This window comes from Helobdella robusta (genome assembly GCF_000326865.2).
Source record: "Helobdella robusta unplaced genomic scaffold HELROscaffold_43, whole genome shotgun sequence".
Taxonomy (NCBI): domain Eukaryota; kingdom Metazoa; phylum Annelida; class Clitellata; order Rhynchobdellida; family Glossiphoniidae; genus Helobdella; species Helobdella robusta.
This window is the reverse complement of record NW_008705028.1, coordinates 100,680-120,439: the sequence shown is the minus strand read 5'-3', so window position 1 is coordinate 120,439 and position 19,760 is coordinate 100,680. Positions and strand designations below refer to the sequence as shown.

The window sequence follows — 19,760 nt, the reverse complement described above, 5'->3', positions numbered from 1 at the left end:
ATTCATTAAAACATGATTTTATTTTGTCTTGGAAAATTTTCATAAGCAGCTCAGATTTCAAATCATGAGACACATCAAGGTCATTTTTATAGCAGATGATTTTGTTAACCACTTTCCACAGATTCTTTGAATTGTTATTATTCTCACTAACCAACCTGCTCAAAAACAGTTTACGCTTTTCAACAAAAATTTTACTTTTAGTTCTCAAAGCATTAAACCATACATGTTTATCATTACCATCAAGATTTTTTTCCTATTTCCTCTCTAACTTTCGGCGGCATCGTTTGTTATCTCTACATTCATTATTGAACCAAGGTGCCGATACATCACATCTGAAACTTGATTCACTATAAAACTAAGTTGACTGTTAAATATTTCAAACTCTTTCTCAACAAAGCAGAGTCGGCAATCATTTTAACAAACCTACAATGTTTCCAATATCTCACTAATTTGGTAGCTTTAACGGAAGCAATCTTTGTCATTATTATAGTCACATGTATCAAACTATGGTCAGAAACCACACCACTTAGAAAAACTTTACATGTACCAATAGGAAATTCTATTGAGCTTATAATCAGGTCAAGAGTGCCCCCAAGATTATGTGTTGGCTCATTAATATTATTAATCATTTTAAATATATCGACATTTTTCAGCATACTGATAGTGTGAACGTTATTATTCCTTTCAACAGGTACATAAAAATCACCAGTCAGCAAGAAATGTGAGGTCAGTACTGAAATATGTTCAAGCAATGAAACCAACTCATTGAAAAACAAAGCCTTCATCTGCTCTAAACCCGGTCTATATAAAACAACACACACCCAGTCTTTACCATTCATAATAAACCTAACAGCCAAAACCTCAAATGTAGAAAAACCTGGTAGGTCAATCTTTTAGAACTTGAAATTTGATCTAAAAAAATATCATTGAGCCACCATGATAAGGATTATGCGGTCTGAGAAAATCCTCAAAACTGTAACCAGAAAGCATGGCCAATTGAATCGAAAAGTTATCTGAAGAACCATGCCATGTTTCCACAAGCACCAGAACATCATGTCCATCCGCTAACATCTCGTGTTTTGATGAAATAGATCTATGAATGATGAAACAAATCTTAACAGCACATGTTGTTCATTTTTAATTAAATTATTTCCTTGTTTATTATTGTCAATATTAAGACCATCACTACCGTCAAAATTGCCATCGTCATTACCACCACCATCATTTTTACATTCAATGTTATTACAACCATTGTTACCGCCGCCACCATCTTCACCACCGCCATCACCACGACCGCAAACTTCACCACCACAACCAGATTCACCACCACCCTTACGACCACCATTATCACTCCCACTACAACCAACTCCATTCCCATCACTACCACCAACATTATCGTTACCACCACAACCATTCCCACCACCGCAAATACCACAATCATTAACGTTACCACCACCAGCACAAACATTATCGTCACCACCACAGCCACCACCACCATTATCATTAACACTACAACCATCTTCACCACTACTTGTATAACCGTTACCATCACAGTCATCACCACTTGTAACACCAACATCGCTGCAAGCACTACCATTGTCGGTGTCGCCAGTGATTGCATCAACACCAAAAACGTCATTAACCATCTTCAACACAAAGTTTATCAGGGTGAATTTGTATAAATAATTAGTAATACTATAAATGAATTTGTATAAATAAATAAGTAATACAATTCTCAACATTGTTCAACATATCTCCTATGTCACAGTACAGAGAAGTCAATGCACCCTTTTTTTATTTTTATTATTTTCATGTTTCCTGGTTCTCCTCTCACTCTGTAAATAAAATCTAGCTTTTCTGCTGCTTCCATCTCCTTTGCAATCACTATCAATTCTTTACATACCATCCTTAGTCATGTCATAACCAATGTTTATTCCTTTCAAGTCTTCATCAAGTTTTTTCAGTTTGGACAAGTTCTCCATAACTAAATTTTTTAGGACTTTAGCCCAGCAATGGTCTGACATTATCTGATTTCTTACCCTATCTATAATGTTTAACTATGCATGATCGACCCCCCTGGTCATTCACTATTGTACCTTTGATGCGCGTAATTTTATCCTCATCATCACTTTTGGTATCACTGAAATTTTGCTGATAATTTTCTTTCAATTTGAAAATGATGAGATTACAAGATCTTTCCTCTATTTCACTGAAAGATTTAATTGTCTCTTTAGTTTTAATTACTTCTTTTTTCAAGGCTTGTATATCATCATTTAAGCTCGTTACATCTTCATTCATTTTCACTACGTCAAAGGCTGTTTATTCTTTTCACACGACGTACACATGGATTTTATGTGCACGCGCAAGCACCGCATCATATACGCTGAGTATATCATAGCTATTGAGATGTTGGACTCAGCGAGCATTTGAACCACTGAGCCACCTCGCCGGCCAATATGCGACAACTTACGTTGTTTACCCATTTACCAGCCACGAAAGGATGGACGGCTGGTTTGGCCGGGAGTCGGTTACCCGGATGAACTTGTAGAAACTACAGAATTCGAACCCGGGTCGTAGGAGTGGTAGACGGACACGCTAACCACTCGGCCACATTAATTTCTCGGTTAATTATTTTCTTTTCCTTTATTTTATTGAACATTTTCATTTGTAAATTTGAATAAAAATTAAAATAAACGTGATCTAAATCAAAATTTTTAAACCCCCCCGAACACAATTTTTAAATACGGCCTTGTATATGCATATATATATATATATATATATATATATATATATATATATATATATATATATATAAAAGATGAATTATATTCTTTACGCTGACGATTCAAACATTTTTTATTTTTCTGATGACCTTAAACGAGATTCATAAATAATGAACTCAAATTATTCGAGGATTGGTTTTCTATGAACAAACTCATGGTTAATTCAACCAAATCGGCCTATGTTATATTTGGACCAAAGATTTTAACCAATAGTTTCTCGGACTTGGACCTTGTGTTTAGCAATGTGAAATTAAACAGAACCAATCAAGTTGTTCTTTTGGGTTTAGTTCTGCAAGATAATTTGTCTTACAGTTATCACATTGAAAATCTTAAATCAAAAATCAATAAATTCATGGGTATACTTTATAAAATCAAAAATAAGATTAATTCCACAATATTAAAAGATTTGTATTATAGCTTTATATACCCTTATACTCGTTATGGGGAAATAGTCCTGCTTATCAGTTAGATCCCCTGTTAAAATGTCAAAAACGTTCTAAAAGAATTTTATTCGATTTGAAATTTAATGACCACACCTCTAATTATTTTCAGATTGCAAAACTACTTTCAATAAAACAAATTTATTACACATGCATCTCAATATTTATATTTAAACTTATTAACAACTTAATTCGAAAAAATTTTAATAATTTGTTTATTTATAGTAACGCAATCCAGTTAAAAAACACAAAACATACCTCAACATTTTATATTGAAAAAAACAGATTGAAACTTATCAATTGTAGCATAAGAGTCGTCGCACAACAAATTACCTGAATATTTGAAAGAAGCAAAATCCGTTGTAAAATTTAAAAAAGACATTAAATCCTTTTGTTAACATTTAAACCCTCTTAACTTTTTGTGTGGGTTTATGTACGTGTGTGTGTGTGTGTGTGTGTTTGTGTGTACATGTGTGTGTGTGCATGTGTGTATATATGTGTGTGTATGAATAAGCATGTTTTACGTGGGTCTATATATATGTATATATATTTACAATATTCTATAAATTCTACCGAATGTTTGGCGTTAATATGTTTGTAGTTCGTTTTTTCAATTTTTCTCACTAAAGTTTTTTGGTGAACGTTTAGTTTATTAAAATTCAAAATAAACTTATTTTCCGAATTCATGCTGCAAATAAGGCCATATTTCGATTCCGAATGAATCATCATCAGTGCTTTCTGCTGTTTATATAGGGAAATATTGACTTTGTCAAAATGAACTTAGATGGAGATTGACTTTGTCAAAGTTAACTTGTCACTGATATGTTTACAAACACATTAACGCCAAACATTCGGTAGAATTTATAGAATATTGTAAATATATATATAAGTACATATATATTATGTACATATATATTTATATATATTTTTCGAATTGTAAAACTTTTAAATGATGACTAAAATCGAAATATAGCCTATTCGCTTCACCATAAACACCAATGATTTTTTTTATTAATTTTAACAAATTAGATAATAATTATTAAATTACTATTAGAAATATTGAAAAGCTCAATCGTAAACTTTCAAAAGCTAAAAATTTGTTAGATTTTATCAAAGATTGCAAATATATATATATTTATATTTATTTATATAAATTATTATATCCATTAAATTACAGGAGATTTTATTGGATCATTGAAACTTAGTAAAAATTATGAAGGATCACCGAACTATATATAGTAAATTAATTGTTGATGATAATATAGATATTCAAAATTATGCTTTTTTAAGGTATAATTTTTATTTTGAAAAAAATTAAAAATCAAAAGCTTTATTCGTGTCGGATCGCCTTTTAAGTATATGATCGGATCTTTTACTACGCATACCTGTATCGCCCATCTTCTTTTCACGCCTCTGTAAGCTGCACGTTTATCGATCGTTATTGCGTCGTTTAGTTGTCTCTAGATTGCAATAGGTTTTCCGAACGATTCGTTTGATAATTTGCTTCTAATCTTGAGGAAAAATATACACTAGATTTTAAAATTTAATATGGAAATAGCCTCGGAATCTCAAGTTCAAAATGGTGATGTTCCACATCCCAAGGCATGACAACACTATCTATAATATAATTATAATTAATTTTTGTGTTCATGTGTTCAGTTTAATTAATTTTAATTAAATTTTGCTATTGATTCAAAATAGCAGTAGCATTATATTATTTAATAATTAATTAAGACTTATAAGATTATGTTAAAATTTTGTTGTAAGCCGCTTGCGTATCATTTGAAAAAATTGCTCTTAGTAAACATTGGAAACCCTTTAATGTTTAGAATGGTAAATAAACATAAAAAAAGCATGGTCAGTCTTCACAAAAAAAACCTTTATTTTTAATAAATATTAAAATAATAAAAATTTATATATTTTATTTACATTAAAATTTGGATTTTTTTAAATTGAAAATGTTCAACAATTCCAGGTGCATAGAATGGTAATAGATGTTCTAATAATTAAAAATTTAACTTTTAGTTGATTTAGTTTAGATTTTAGATAAATGTGTAAAAAACATTCAAAAATTGGTTTTTTATAATCTATCAGTGTTTCTCGAAATGGGCGAAGTCTTACTGGAGAGAGGTGATAGGTTTTGACAAAATTTGAGAACTTAAGAAGTTTTATGTCTATGTATTGATTATTTTTTGCTGGGTTGGTTCACAAAAACCATACCTTTGAACCAGTTAAAATTTTTTTCCATGCTAACCTGGCAGATACCCATCAACGTTATTGTAAATTTATAAACATAACTCAAAATCTTCCAGTCACAAAAAAATGTATTTGGCTACAAAAGCAAATCCCTTTGTTGTACCCTGGATTGCAGTCAGTTGTTCAACAATTTTTGCTTGCATTTCCATCCTCGTATTTGTGTGAACGTGGATTTAGTGCTGTGACAAAGCTGTTAACAAAAAAAGAAATTACTTGGATATCAATAAACTGTTTTCAGTAAATTTGCGCCTGATATTAATCAATCAATCTTCGTTTTGCGTCCAGAGACCCGGTTTCCCGAGGTAGGACTTATATTAACGTTTTGCGCCTGATATTAACAGTTATATAAAAATCATCAAATTAACCCATCACATTAAATTCATTTATGTTCAATTGTTTGTTGTTTCAACTTTCAACTTAGATTTAAGAATACTCTTTCTTTGTAAAACTACTTTATTGTTTTTATTTCTCGAAATTTATATAATTTTAAAATAAGTGGTTGGTGTAGAAATAAGAATAATATATATTATTATTATAATAAACATCAACTTACTAAGAAGCTAATTTTTATTACATTTCTTTCAATTGAAAAGTTTTAAAGCAGAGGGGCACTGGAAAAGTTTTTTTCATAAGTGAGCAGTGGAAAAAATAAGTTTGAGAACCACTGATCTATATAATATATAAGTATGTTATGTATGATGGCATATGCTGGATTCTACTGGAACAGCTGATGCCATTGTTTGTGGACGCATGGCACTTCCTTGCCTTGGTACTGATGCGGCGTAGCATTCCTCTACCATTGTGCTCAGAGCTATACAAAACAGCTATACATTCTGTTCTGATGTATGGTGCAGAGATGTGGCAGATGACAACAAAACTCGAACAGCAGCTTCACCGAACTGACATGAAGATGATTCCTTAGATGCAGCATGTTGACCTAAGGGACCATATCCACACAACCGATCCTGAACCGTTCGGGACTGCAATTTGAAGAATGCATGTCGTCGTCATCGCCTACGATGGTTTGGCCATGTGAAGCGAAGCGAAAACGATACAATAGTTTTCGTTACTGAACACCAGGTGCCTGGCACCCGCCCAAGAGGTCGCCCAAAAAAGTCCTGTTCGCAGACCACAAAGGAGGACTTGAAGGCACTTGGTCTCAAGGAGACAAACGCAATGGAATGATTGTCTTGGAGAAAGAAACTAACAAACAAACAACACACGTTTAGATGACATTTTTCCTGAGATCGGCGGTTGATGATTAGCCATTTAGTTGAAGTCGACTTTCGGCCACTTTATGGATCTGTCTTCTCCATGCGTTCCTGTCCTCGACGATTATTTTAAGTTCTGAGATCGTCATTTTGGTGGCTGATGTGATTGTATCAAGCCAACGTATTCTTTGCCGACCTTTTCTTCTTGTCACTTTACCTCTCACTTTACCTAGCATCATTGAAGTTTCCAGTGAATTTGCGCGCATAACATGGCCGAAAAAGGAGAGTTGTTGTTTGACGATTTTGCCCTCAAGCAACATTTTTGGCTTGATACGGTTCAAGACCGTCTGATTTGTTGTTCGCGATGTCCACGCAGTAGTCTTTTCTAACACCAAAGTTCAAAAGCGTCGACCCTTTTTCTTTCCGCTTTCTTGATTGTCCAACTTTCACATACATAAGTTGCTATGGGAAAGACAATGGCGTTGATAAGTCTCGTTTTCGTTGCAATGCTCACATCCTTGCTCTTCCAGATTTTATATATTCCTTGCATTGCAGCCCGGCCGAGTGCAATCCGCCTTTTGATCTCTGGTCCAGATTCGCCGTTTCGGTCAATTTTGGCTCCCAGGAAAATGAAATCTTGTACTGTCTCTATCTGTTCATTGTTGATCTTGATGTTTACTGCATCATTGCATGCCGTTGTCATTAATTTCTTTTTCTTGATGTTGAGGTACAGTCCCATGCGTTCACTTTCCTCTTGAACTCGTTGGATCAAGTATTCCAGGTCTTTCTCACTTTCTGCGAGTATAGTTGTGTCATCCGCATATCGCAGGTTGTTGATAGTCCTACCTCCAAGTTGGACTCCGATTGTGGTTTCGTCCAGATTGCATCGTCGCATGATGGTTTCGGCATACAGATTAAACAGAGCTGGGGATAAAATGCATCCCTGCCTGACGCCATTACAGATTTTGAACCAATCGGTGTTACCATACGATGTTCTGATAGTTGCTTCCTGATTGAAGTACAGTGTTTGTATCAGTTGTTCAATGTGCTCTGGTATGCCCATTTGTTTCAAACAAGTCCAGAGTTTGTCATGGTTCACACAGTCGAACGCCTTGGTATAGTCAATGAAACACATATAGACGTCCTTCTGGTATTCTCTAGCCTTCTCCATGATCCAGCGTAGGTTCGCAATTTGATCCCTCGTGCCTCGTCCCTTGCGAAAGCCAGCCTGAACATCTGGTAGTTCCCGTTCCATGATTGCCACAATGCGGTTTTGTAGAATCTTTAGCAGGATTTTGCTGGCGTGGGAGATGAGCGCGATAGTTCGATAGTTGGAACATTCCTGTAGATCGCCTTTTTTTAGGAAGCGTGACGAAAACTGATCTTGTCCAGTCGTTGGGCCATGATTTTGTGCTCCAGATTTTCTAACACAATTTGGTAAGGATTTTGACTGGTATTGGCTTGAGTAGTTCTGCTGGTAAATTATCCGTGCCTGGTAGTTGTTTTAGAGCCCAACTGACTTCTTCTTCCTGGATGTCCGGTTCCCGATCAATCTGTTTGGGTTGAACAACCAGTTGGATTGATGGATTGCCAGCGTATGCTCCTCTGCATAGTCCCGCCATCGTCGCTTGATTTGCCCTTCTTGCAATATCGTACCATCACTGTCTTTGACGGTAGACACTTTGCATGCCGTGAATGATTTTCTGGCCTGCTTGACATAGGTAAAAAGAGTACGGGTATGATCGTGTCGGTTCGCCTTTTCCAGTTCCTCGCATTGGTTGTTCCAGTATGCTTCTTTGTCCTGTCTGGCCCTTTTTTGGAACGCCGCATTGAGTAGTCGGAATTCCTCGATGTTCCCCTTTGCCTTGGCCATGCGACGATGCTCAGCAATCTTGATTGCTTCGTCCGTCAGCCACTTCGATCTTTTCATTGATTTCTTGAACGGGATGATTTCCTCTGCTGTTTTTCCCACGATCGATTTGATTTCCTCCCACATTTTATCAGGCTCTTCATTGAAATCGCTGAATGCCTCAAATCTGTTCTTTATTTCTACTGCGTATTGGGCGGGGATATTGTCTGTGTCAAAGCGGCGTAATGCTTGAAGTCTCTTAATGGAACTGAAACGAATTTTGATTTTAGCAACCAGTAGCTGATGATCGGAGCCGCAGTCAGCGCCTGGATAGGTTTTCGTTGCTAGTATTGAGCTTTTCCAGCAGCGCTGACATAGGATGTAGTCGATTTGGTTTCGATGTATACCGTTTGGGGCTGTTCAAACCAAGTGTTCATGATCGAGAAACGATTTTCTGTGCAACATTGGATCAGGTGGTCTCCTGCGTCATTTCGTTCACAAAAACCAAATTTGCCGACGACAGGCAAGTCTTCACCTGATCCGAATTTCGCATTAAAATCTCCCATTACAAAGATTATGTCACGAGCTGGGATCTGGTCGATTGTCTCTTGGAGTTTGGTATAGAAATCTTCGATGTCTTTCTCTGGTGCATATGCTTGTAGAACCGTGATTGAGCGGGGGCTTCCAGTGATGCGTATGGATATAATTAGATCGCTAGCAATGTTAAAAGAGTGTACGGCTTTGCTGACTGCTTTTGTTGCGATGAATGCCACTCCATTGCGTTTGGTGGTGTCGTTTCCAGAATAGACGACGGTGTATTCATCGCTTTTGAAATATCCATTACCCGTCCAGTGAAGCTCGCTGATGCCCAACAGATCGATATGAAGTCGTTGCATTTCTTGCTTGATGATTTTGAGTTTGCCTATGTTCATGCCGCGAACATTCCATGTGCCAATATTGTGAATAGTTGTTGAAAAACGTAGACGCTTCCTTTTGCTCGGAGCCACATCAGCAGGCGGGAGTCCTGATGGATTTGTCCCGTCCACGTCATAAATGCCTTCGCTACTTGAAAAACGTTCACGTTCATCCCTGGTAATATGATAGATGCTTTCCAGCCCAGGGGTCTCACTTTCCAGCATCATATCTGAACTTATTTGATTGTGCTGATCCATAAGGTATTTCAGCAAAATAGGGAGGTAGTTTGCTATTTCTTTCCTCACCCCTCCCCATTTATCCGGGCTTAGGACCGGCATGTAGTTGCTGCCAACTACATGGCTGGGTTAATCGGGGATCGAGGGTTACTGTTTGGCTACCTATGATGAAACCGAAATACTCCTCGACGTCATTCACATCTGTCACTCGCCTCAGTATCACGCAACCCCGCTTTCACTCTGTCCTTCTCCACCTGCTCTCTCCATCCCAATTGCGGACGACCCCTTCCTATCACTCCTTCAACCTCGAACTCCAACGCTCGCCTAATCCCGACCCTTTCATCCCTTCTTAACACATGTCCATACCACCGCAATCTCGATCTCCTTAACAATGTCACAATGTCCTCATTCAAGGGCAATTATAATAGTTAGGAAATGTTCTCAGATGAAATATGTTGATTGACTGAACTACTTGAAACGGCCAATGTTAAAGTACAGAAGAGTACGTGGTGATTTGATGATGTTGTTCAATGTGATGCACAGAGAAGATAGCGGTTTTCTTGAAATAGCAAAAGCAGATCATGATACAAGAGGTCATTGTCTGAGGATCAACTCTACCGTTAGGCTGCAATTTGAGAAAAAGATATTGGTGTATTATAATATTAAAAATTTGGAATGGTTCACTTAAGGATGTTGTCAATGCTTCTGGAGTAAATAAATTAAAAAAATGGATGATGCCTTAACAAATGTGGATTTCAAATTAGATTTGGAAGCTGTTATTGGTATTATATTATGTTGCTGGGCTATGGTTAATGAATGAAAGTATTTTTTATGGAGATAGTTAACTTTTGTTTATTTTTTGGTTTAATGTGAAAAAACAATATTTAATTTATGTAACTTCTATAGATGAGTTTTAGTTTTGCCCATTTTGTTCTTGATAATAATAATGATGGATATTTTAAGTTAATTTAGTTAAGATTTTAGATGAGCATGTCAAAAACATTCAAAAGATTTCTTTTATCTATAATATATAATAATATTATCAGAACATAATGATATGAGATGATGCAATAAACAACTCAAAAATTATTTCCTGAGTGGGAAGTGTGTGGTAATCTCACAAAAGCTCGTGTATATAAGCTGTGTATGTGTAGTCATGTAAGATTTCATAAAAAGCTTGATTGTAACAATGTTTTGATTTTATTTATTGGGAAGTTATTTTTATAACAGGGTTCAAAGTTTGTTTATCTAATAATTTCTTTTTAGAATTATTTTCAAACATTATAATATTGATAGGCTAGTGTGTTACTTACGTTTCTTGTATGTTGCTTTGCAATGAGCTCTGCCGATTTTTTGAACTTATTAATTAGTATAAATAAATAATGTCATGGTACCGTAAACAGATCAAACTAGGACACTAGGTTTTTATTGTTTATTCATTTTCAGCTTTGATCAGTTTCTGGTTTAATTTTTCAATATTTTCTACCGTGTTTTTATCATTGTTGTTTAATTTATTTATTATTTATCTAGAAAACAAATTAATAACTATTTTTCTATTTATTTTTGTTCTATTTATTTTTTATTTATTATATATATATATATATATATATATATATATATATGTATATGTATATATATATGTATAACCATTCTTTAATTTATGCTTAGAATTTTCACTCATTACTTGCAGATAAACATAAAGAAATTATAATATATGTAAAGAAATTTGTATGTATTTTGTGTTTCAGCTAACAAAATATTAAAAAGTGATAGTAAATTTTTATCAGTTAAAGGCATATAGCTCAATGGTTAAAGGTGGCTGATCTTGTTGTCAGTTAATGGGTTTGAATACAAAGGGGTCTATCATACGCATGTGTATGATGCATAGTTTTCAGGTGTATTTATATACGCTGTGGGTGTTTGTCATTGATATTTCTGAAGCAAGTGCAAAAAAGAGAATAACCTTTAATGCGTGAATTAGCCAGGGATTTCAGCCAAGAAATTCAATATTTATTATATTGAAAAATAAAAATCAAGTACCTGGTGAAATAATAATCTAGGTCTTGTGAAATTATCAAAGTTTATTAACAAAAATTTTTAGAATATGTGGTAAAAAGTTTAATAAAATCTGAAGCTTTTTTTAAAGTTTAATGTTTTTTAAATGTTTAAATATCTGCTTTTAAAAATCTTAATGCTTATGCATCTATGGCCTGTGAAAATATCAAAGTTTATTGTTAGTCAATCTATGAATATATATATGAAAATTTCATTAAATTTTTAAGTTCAGTTTTTGTAATGAGTTTTCAGTTTCAATGTTGAAAATAATTGAAGACACCCTAGATGATTAATTAAATATTATTTTACCAAAAACCGTTTTCAATGGTTTTTGGCATTGAAACTTTAAAAATTTATTACAGGAAAAACAACTTCAGATTTCAATAAGATTTGCACAATCTATTATTAATGAACCTTAAAATTTTTACAAGCCCTAGATGGGTCAGTTAAATTTTTATTCACAGAGTACATATTTATGTTTATTAGCATTAGCTGAAAATTTATTTTAATTAAATTCGACCTTAAGATTTTGACCACATAACACATCATTCTAAATTACTGACTAAACAGTAACTAATTAATTGTATTAACAATGTTTTACTATCTATGATGACTGGGATTGGTGGTGCCTGGTGATGAATGATTTTTTATGATGAAATGATATTGGTTTGCCTTGAGTTATGCATCTGTGTTTTGAAGAGTGATAATATGAAGTGTGTGACAAGGTTAGCGTTTGATTTCATTTTTTGAATGGGCATGATAAGAATGTTGGAGTGACACTATTTGGAACAGATTGCTTTGGTTGCAGTCACTGTAACTAACCGTTACCTTGTGTAAGACCAGAGCAGGAGGGAGAGGCTCATTTGATATGCAAGATTATTGGTGCTTCGGTAACATTATAGTTTAATGGTAGATAGTTTGGTGCATTTATGCCTATGAGAGTGGAGAGTTTTGAATGTCTGGAAAGTTTGTAACTCATTAGTGATGGTGGGGTTGATATCGGGACTATGTTAAGTATAGAGATGAACTGCCTGAACTGCCTATATAGATTTGATTGTCAAACGCATAATTCACACATTGATGCTTGCTTATGCAGGCAAAATGCCCATATATAAAAGCATTATCTATGTTGCAGCAAATACAAATAACAAATTTAACTATCTCCGTTTTTTTATCAAATGAAATGTCTTATAATTAATCATAATTGAATACAGTCTGGCTGATAAGAAAACCGATTTTTAATATGTCCATAAAATCATTTAATTTTAATTATCAAATTTATTGATATTTTCAAGACGTTAATAAATGTGAATAATTTTTATATTTTTGTTGTATAACTATTAAAATGTTAGTCATTATTTTATCATCACTGTTAAGCTAAACATTTTAATTAATCTTTTTTAATTATTTAAATGTCATTAACCAATACTGATTATTGTAGCTGAGGGATATTTATTAACAGGGTCATGAATTAAACAAAAAAAATAAGGAGACAGTCTGCTGTGGACATGCTGCTGAAGTATTTTTTATATTCTTGTTTTTTATTGTGTTTGATATTTTAAGCATTTGTTTTTGTTTTTTATCGATACATTATAATGTTAGGAATTGTATACACTTTATATGAGTTTTGTATGAGTGCATTATTTTAAACTGGACCTATACACTTATATCAATCAATCAATCAATCCTCGTTTATAGTCTCCATCCGTTATGGGTCGAACTTTTTTATTCCGTTCATCAGTTTCTGTCTCCAAGCCGATCTATCCATTGCGTCTGTCTCCTTGAGATCAAGTGCCTTCAAGTCCTCTTGTATGGTTTGCGTCCAGGACTTTTTGAGGGGACCTCTTGGGCGGGTGCCAGGCTCAGTACCGGAAATTATTGTATCGTTTTCGCTTCGCGTCAGATGGCCAAACCATCGTAGGCGATGACAACGACATGCATCTTTCAACGTGCACAGTCCCGATCGGTTCAGGATCTCGGTTGTATGGATATGGTCCCTTAGGTCAACATGCTTATACACTTATATATATATATATATATATATATATATTATATATATATATATATATATATATATATATATATAGGAACGAGGCTCTCTTTAACACATACGTCCACCTTCTTTTAATACTAACTTCACTATATTATTTTCCGATTTTATAATTTCATTTCGTTTCTCAGTTATCGTAATTTTATTATCTTGTTAATTTCATTTATATTTCCTTTTATATATATATATATATATATATATATAATGTCATTAATATTCGAAGGTTACTCTCATATTTTAACTTAATATTTAATTTATTAATTCAACTGCTCATTTACTTAAATTTCACTTAATATTTTATTTCAAATTTTGCATTTCTGACTATGTGTTTTTTGATCTAATAGGCTCCGACGATGGTTAACTCCGAAACAGTACTGTCAGCCAAGCTTAATAATAATTTTCCTCTCAATAAATATGAATTCAACAAACTCAGAAGTGTTGAGGTTTTAATAAAAAAGATTATAAACGCACGCTGGGCAACCATTTTTAACGACATTTATATATATATATAACGAATATATATATATATATATATATATATATATATATATATATATATATATTTACGAGCGTGTCGGAATCAAGAGTAATAGATTGATCATGATTGAGCCTGTTATAGATAACGGTGGTAAGATAATAACGGCAAAGGATGAGGGAATGGAACGGTGGAAAGTACATTTTAGTGAGTTGCTTAAAGCAAAACACAGAAGCAGACACGATTAACTGGCTTCACAGGGTAATAGACGCGGTATGGAGAGATGAGATTATTCCAAAGGACTGGAAGAAAACAACAATAAAGCATGTACATTCTACAAGAAAGGGAATAGAAAAATATGCAACAACTCAATGTACCGGGAAAGGTGCTCATAAGAATAATTTTAAATCATATCGGTGACACCATAGAAAGTCTTTTCATAGAAATCTTAAGTGGATTTAGGAAAGGTAGAGGATGCTCTGATCATATTTTCGTACTAAGACGTAAATGATAGAGAAAAAGATAAAGTTCAACGACGAAGTTTTTTTGTTTGCCCAAGCTTATGATTCCATCTGGAGAGAAGGAGCATAGGAAATTCTCAAGAGATATAGGCTTTATACAAAGGTAGTGCAACTGATCAGAAATCTATAGGGTACTGTTATGGCAAATATAAGAGTGGAAGAATCTAAAATCTGAATAGTTCCAAATAGAAACTGGTTTCAGAAACTGGTTTGCATTCTATCTTCGATCTTATTCAACGTCGTTCTGGACTACATACGGAGACGACTGGAAAAGCGTGACCCTTAAAGATATGCTGGATGCAGAATATGCAGATGGCGCATACCTAATGGCTGAATGTCTTCTTAGGGCAATGCAGGTAACCGACATTTTACAACAGGAAAGTGAAAAATTAGGCCTGAACATAAACATCAAAAAAACAAAAGTAATGCTAATCACAGACATACGGACCTTGACCACAGGTGAAAGTGAATGGAAAGAAATAGAAACAGCATCAGAATTTATCTATTTAGAAAGTCATATAAACAGGCAGGTGGAATAGAGGAAAAATTGAAGAGAAGGAAAGCGCTAGCAGGAGAAGTATTTCAGAGACTATACACCAAAGTTTTCAAAAGACATGACAATGGACTAAAGGTCAAGTTAAGAACCTACAATGCTATGGTGGCCCCGGTTGTGACATATGGGGCTGAGTCGTTAGCATTAAAGAGAAAGATGGAAAAAAGTTGGATGCCTGCGAGAACATGTGTATCAGAAGAATGATGCGAATAGGCTACAAGCATCACGTCACAAATGTGGAAATCAGGAAAAGAGCAGGACAAATGAATATTTGTGATGTTATTAAGAAGAGGAGATTGAAGTCCCGTGGCCAAGTGGTTAGCGTGTCTATCTACCACTCCCACGGCCCGGGTCGAATCCTGAAGTTTCTACAGGTTCATCCGGGTAGCCGAACCCCGGCCAACCCAGCCGTCCATTCTTTTCGTGGTTGGTAAATGGGTAGACGACGTAAGTTGTCGCATGTTGGCCGGCGAGATGGCTCAGTGGTTCAAATGCTGGCTGAGTCAAACATCTCAATGGCTATCATATACTCAGCGTACATAAATACATGTGTACGTCGTTTGAAAAGGTTAAACAGCCTTTGTGGCGAAGTTGGCTGCTTCAAATAAATGGATGAAGATATGAAGAACATAATAAAAGATATATAGATAATATATCTGTAACATTGTAAGTGGTACTGTGTATGTCAGAGCTGTAATAATAAAGACTAAAAAAAAAAATAAATAAATAAAGTGGGCAGGACATAAGATGTGGATGAAAGAGTTCAGAACGCCTAAAAAAAATTTGGAAGTATCAACTAGTGGGGAAAAGATTAAAAGGCAGACCTAAAACGAGATGGAACGAGTGTCTTAGTCTAGATTTGGAAAGACCTGGTTTATCATTACACATAAGAACTACTGGAAGAACTAGAAAAAACGGTGAAATAGATTGTGAAAGACAAAAACGGATGGCGACAAGTCATATTGGCTTCTTTGGCTGGAGACAACCGACAGAGGAATTAAATAAAAATACGAGCATGCAAAAAATATAATGTCAACTAAATCTTCGCATTGTTTAGTAGTGATTATGGATAACTTTGTGATTCCTTATATCTATTGTAACAATGTTGACACCAATGCTTATTTTGTTTTTTGATATTTCTTTTGTTACTATTTTTTAATTAACACATAATAAAATCAAAATTCATTTAAAAATATTAAAACTAAGAATAAATTTCTTTTTATTTTAATATTTTTAATAAATTTATTTTTATTTTAATATGTGTTTTGAAAATAATAGTAATAAAATGAATATCAACAAACATTTTGTCAATTTAATTAATAAATTGAACCATCTCATTTTTGTCGTTTTTGATACATGAGGCACCAACTATGTCTTTTTTCGTACGCTTTGCTTTCATTTGTTCACCTTTGCTTTTAGTGAGACACTCTCTGCAGGTATCCAAACGTTACTACAACTTTGCCGTGAAGTGTGGAGAAATTGCTCAATGCCGACTAAATGGAACTATAGCATGACAGTTCCGCTATACAAAGGCAAAGGTGATCCATTGAACTGTTCATCAAAACGTCTGTTAGAACACTCCATGAAAATTGTCGAAAAAATCATTGAGAGAAGATTAACGTCGTGCATCACAATCGGAAATTATCAATTTGGTTTCCTAGCAGGGAAATCAACAATTGATGCAATTCACATCTTTCGGCAACTGCAAGAGAAGTACCTCGTAAAGCCATCAACAACTATCGCACATTTTTGTAGACCTTGAAAAAGCGTTTGATCGAGTTTCCCGTGAAGCAATCAGGTGGAGTCTACGTCGACAACTCATTCCAGAATATCTTGTTCGACTTGTGATGGAAATGTATACGAATACTAAGACTCTTGTCAGCACAACGGTTGGAAAAACAGATGCATTAGACATCGGCGTTGGAGTTCACCAAGGCTCGATTCTCAGTCCACATGGAAGAAGTCACAAGGCCGATACGCACTAATGACATTTTGAATCTAATATATGCTGATGATATCGTTTTAACAGCCTCGTCTGAGCAGAATGCAGCACAGATGTTTGAAGATTGGAACACCAGACTCGCCAGTCATGGATTCAAAGTCAACATCAGCAAAACCAATGCAATGAACACTGGTGAACCCATCCAATCCACAGCTACTGGACGATGGCCCTGTTCAGTTTGTAAAGCTTGTGTAGGTAACAATTCAATCAAGTGTCAGCAGTGTAACCAGTGGTGTCACAAACGTTGTTCAAAATTAATTGGTACTTTATCTAAAGTGTCCAATTTTGTTTGTCCTGCTTGCATCAATCTACAAAAACAAATTCGAAATAGCACTTTTTTGAAGCCATTAAGGTAGAGAAAGTCACATTATTTCAATATCTAGGGGATGTTCTGGTTTTTACTGGAACAGCTGAAGCTGCCGTTCGAGCACGCATACGTGCAGCCTGGAATAAATGGCATCTCCTTGCCTCTATATTGATGCGGCGTGCAATCCCACTACCACTACGATCAAGACTTTATAAATCTGTGAAACGTCCGGTGTTGTTATATGGTGCAAAAACATGGCCAATGACAACCAAACTGGAACAACAACTTCAACGAACCGACATGAAAATGATCCGATGGATGCAACGAATTAGTCTGAAGGACCACATCAAATCTACCGAAATCTTGCGTCGTGCTGGTTTACATGATATAAAGGACGAATGCCGGCAACACCATCTGAGGTGGTTTGGTCATGTCAAACGAAGTGGAAACAGTACCATAACTTCTCTTGCAGTTGTTGAAGTACCTTGGACACGTCCCAAAGGCCGTCCAAAGAAGTCCTGGTCGCAAACAATCGAGCAAGACATGAAAGCTAAAGATTTAAATGAAATGGATACAATTGATCGTCTAATTTGGCGCAAAAAAATGATGGCAAAGAAAACAACGTCCTACCTCTGGAAACTGGGTCTCTGGACGCTAAACGAAGATTGATTGATTGATTGAATTTAATTAATAAATTACATAATAAATTACAATGTACTATTAGAAAAATAGAAAAATATAAACATAAATTAATAAATAACTAATTATTAAGATGTTGAATTCAATGAATATTAACCTAATTATATATAAATAAATATATGTTGGAAGTAGACCATATCTTATACATATTGTATGAATTCTACTGAATTGTTGATGTTAATCAATTTAAAGTTTGTTATTTCAATTTTCCTTACTATAATTTTTTTGGAAATTGTTCAATTTATTGAAAATAGAATTATTATCCAAGTTCATCATGAAAGTTTAATAAAACTGTTGTTATCCAAAGACATTATGTAAATCGAAATAAGGCATATCTCTTATCTAAATCAACCATAAAATAATTTGTTTGATTATATTGTATGTGAAATGCTCTAAGATTTGGAGTTTCTTTGGTTTGTTACTCTGTCGATTATTTGGAGTCCTGAGACTAGGTCTACAACAATAAACAATTTGTTAAGTTTGACCTAAAACCTGATAGTCATGAAATAACTTTCTTGTTTACACAATGTGCACTTTGCAAATAAACTCTTGAAGATGCGGACACTGAATGTGTTGCTGATATCTGGTTATTACCGACGATACAGAATTATTTTTGTAATCTGATGTCACATAAAGTTGACTTCATAGCTTGCTATCAGTTACGATTTTAAAGATGAAGCGACTGATGATAATAAAGGAAGTAGACTGTAGTGGTCTTACATATTCTACATTATCAACTACTATTTTTATTCATATTGCTGCATATCTTATATAATTCTCTGTGTATTTAGGCAGCATGTTCTCTTGAATACATATTTTGTTGAACTTGATCGAATTTTTTGTTTCTTTCTTAAAAAAACTTTGTCTTTGAGTATTCAGCAGTATTAAACCCATATTATCGTGTAATAGCAGCATGTGACATGGTGTTTCTACTGACTGAGTTGATTAATATCGTCATCTTATTTTGTTTATTGTGAATGGGATATCAATTGAATGAATCATTTAAAACTAATCATTTATCGTTGTGTTCATTCTTTCCTGATTATGAGATACTTATAATATATTATAATTAATTTGATTTTGTTTAATTTTAATTAACTTATTATTTTATTTCAGTTTTTTAATGCATGTTTTTTGTGACCAAAATAAAAAATCTTCACATTATCTGTGCCTTAAAAAAAGCTGTCATGAAAATTAAATTTAACTAATTTTTTCCATTAAAAACATGCATTGATGTTATTTTTGAATAATTTGTTGCAAAAAACATTCAAAGAACACATTTTGTTCATATTTTGGATAAATTATTTTTTGGATGTTTTTAGTACTGTTCTACTTGCTTATTTTAAACATTTTTTTGTTCTTCTACTTCCAGTTGCATTCATAAAACTATTTAAAATAAATTTTGTTG

At 34.1% G+C, this 19,760-nt stretch overlaps 2 protein-coding genes across 2 annotated transcripts; both read right to left on the bottom strand.

The window, feature by feature from the left end:
- Nucleotides 1–347: 347 nt before the first annotated feature.
- HELRODRAFT_177464 (hypothetical protein) lies at nucleotides 348–1,646 on the bottom strand (the record flags this gene model as incomplete). The annotated part of the gene is made up of 2 exons (XM_009025664.1): nucleotides 348–877; nucleotides 1,070–1,646. The coding sequence occupies 2 exons, from the start codon at nucleotides 1,644–1,646 to the stop codon at nucleotides 348–350; spliced, it is 1,107 nt and encodes a 368-aa protein (XP_009023912.1).
- A 752-nt stretch (nucleotides 1,647–2,398) lies between these two features.
- HELRODRAFT_177463 (hypothetical protein) lies at nucleotides 2,399–9,792 on the bottom strand (the record flags this gene model as incomplete). The annotated part of the gene is made up of 3 exons (XM_009025663.1): nucleotides 2,399–2,551; nucleotides 4,609–4,683; nucleotides 8,914–9,792. 3 exons carry the CDS (start codon nucleotides 9,790–9,792, stop codon nucleotides 2,399–2,401), a joined length of 1,107 nt encoding a protein of 368 aa, XP_009023911.1.
- Nucleotides 9,793–19,760: the final 9,968 nt, after the last annotated feature.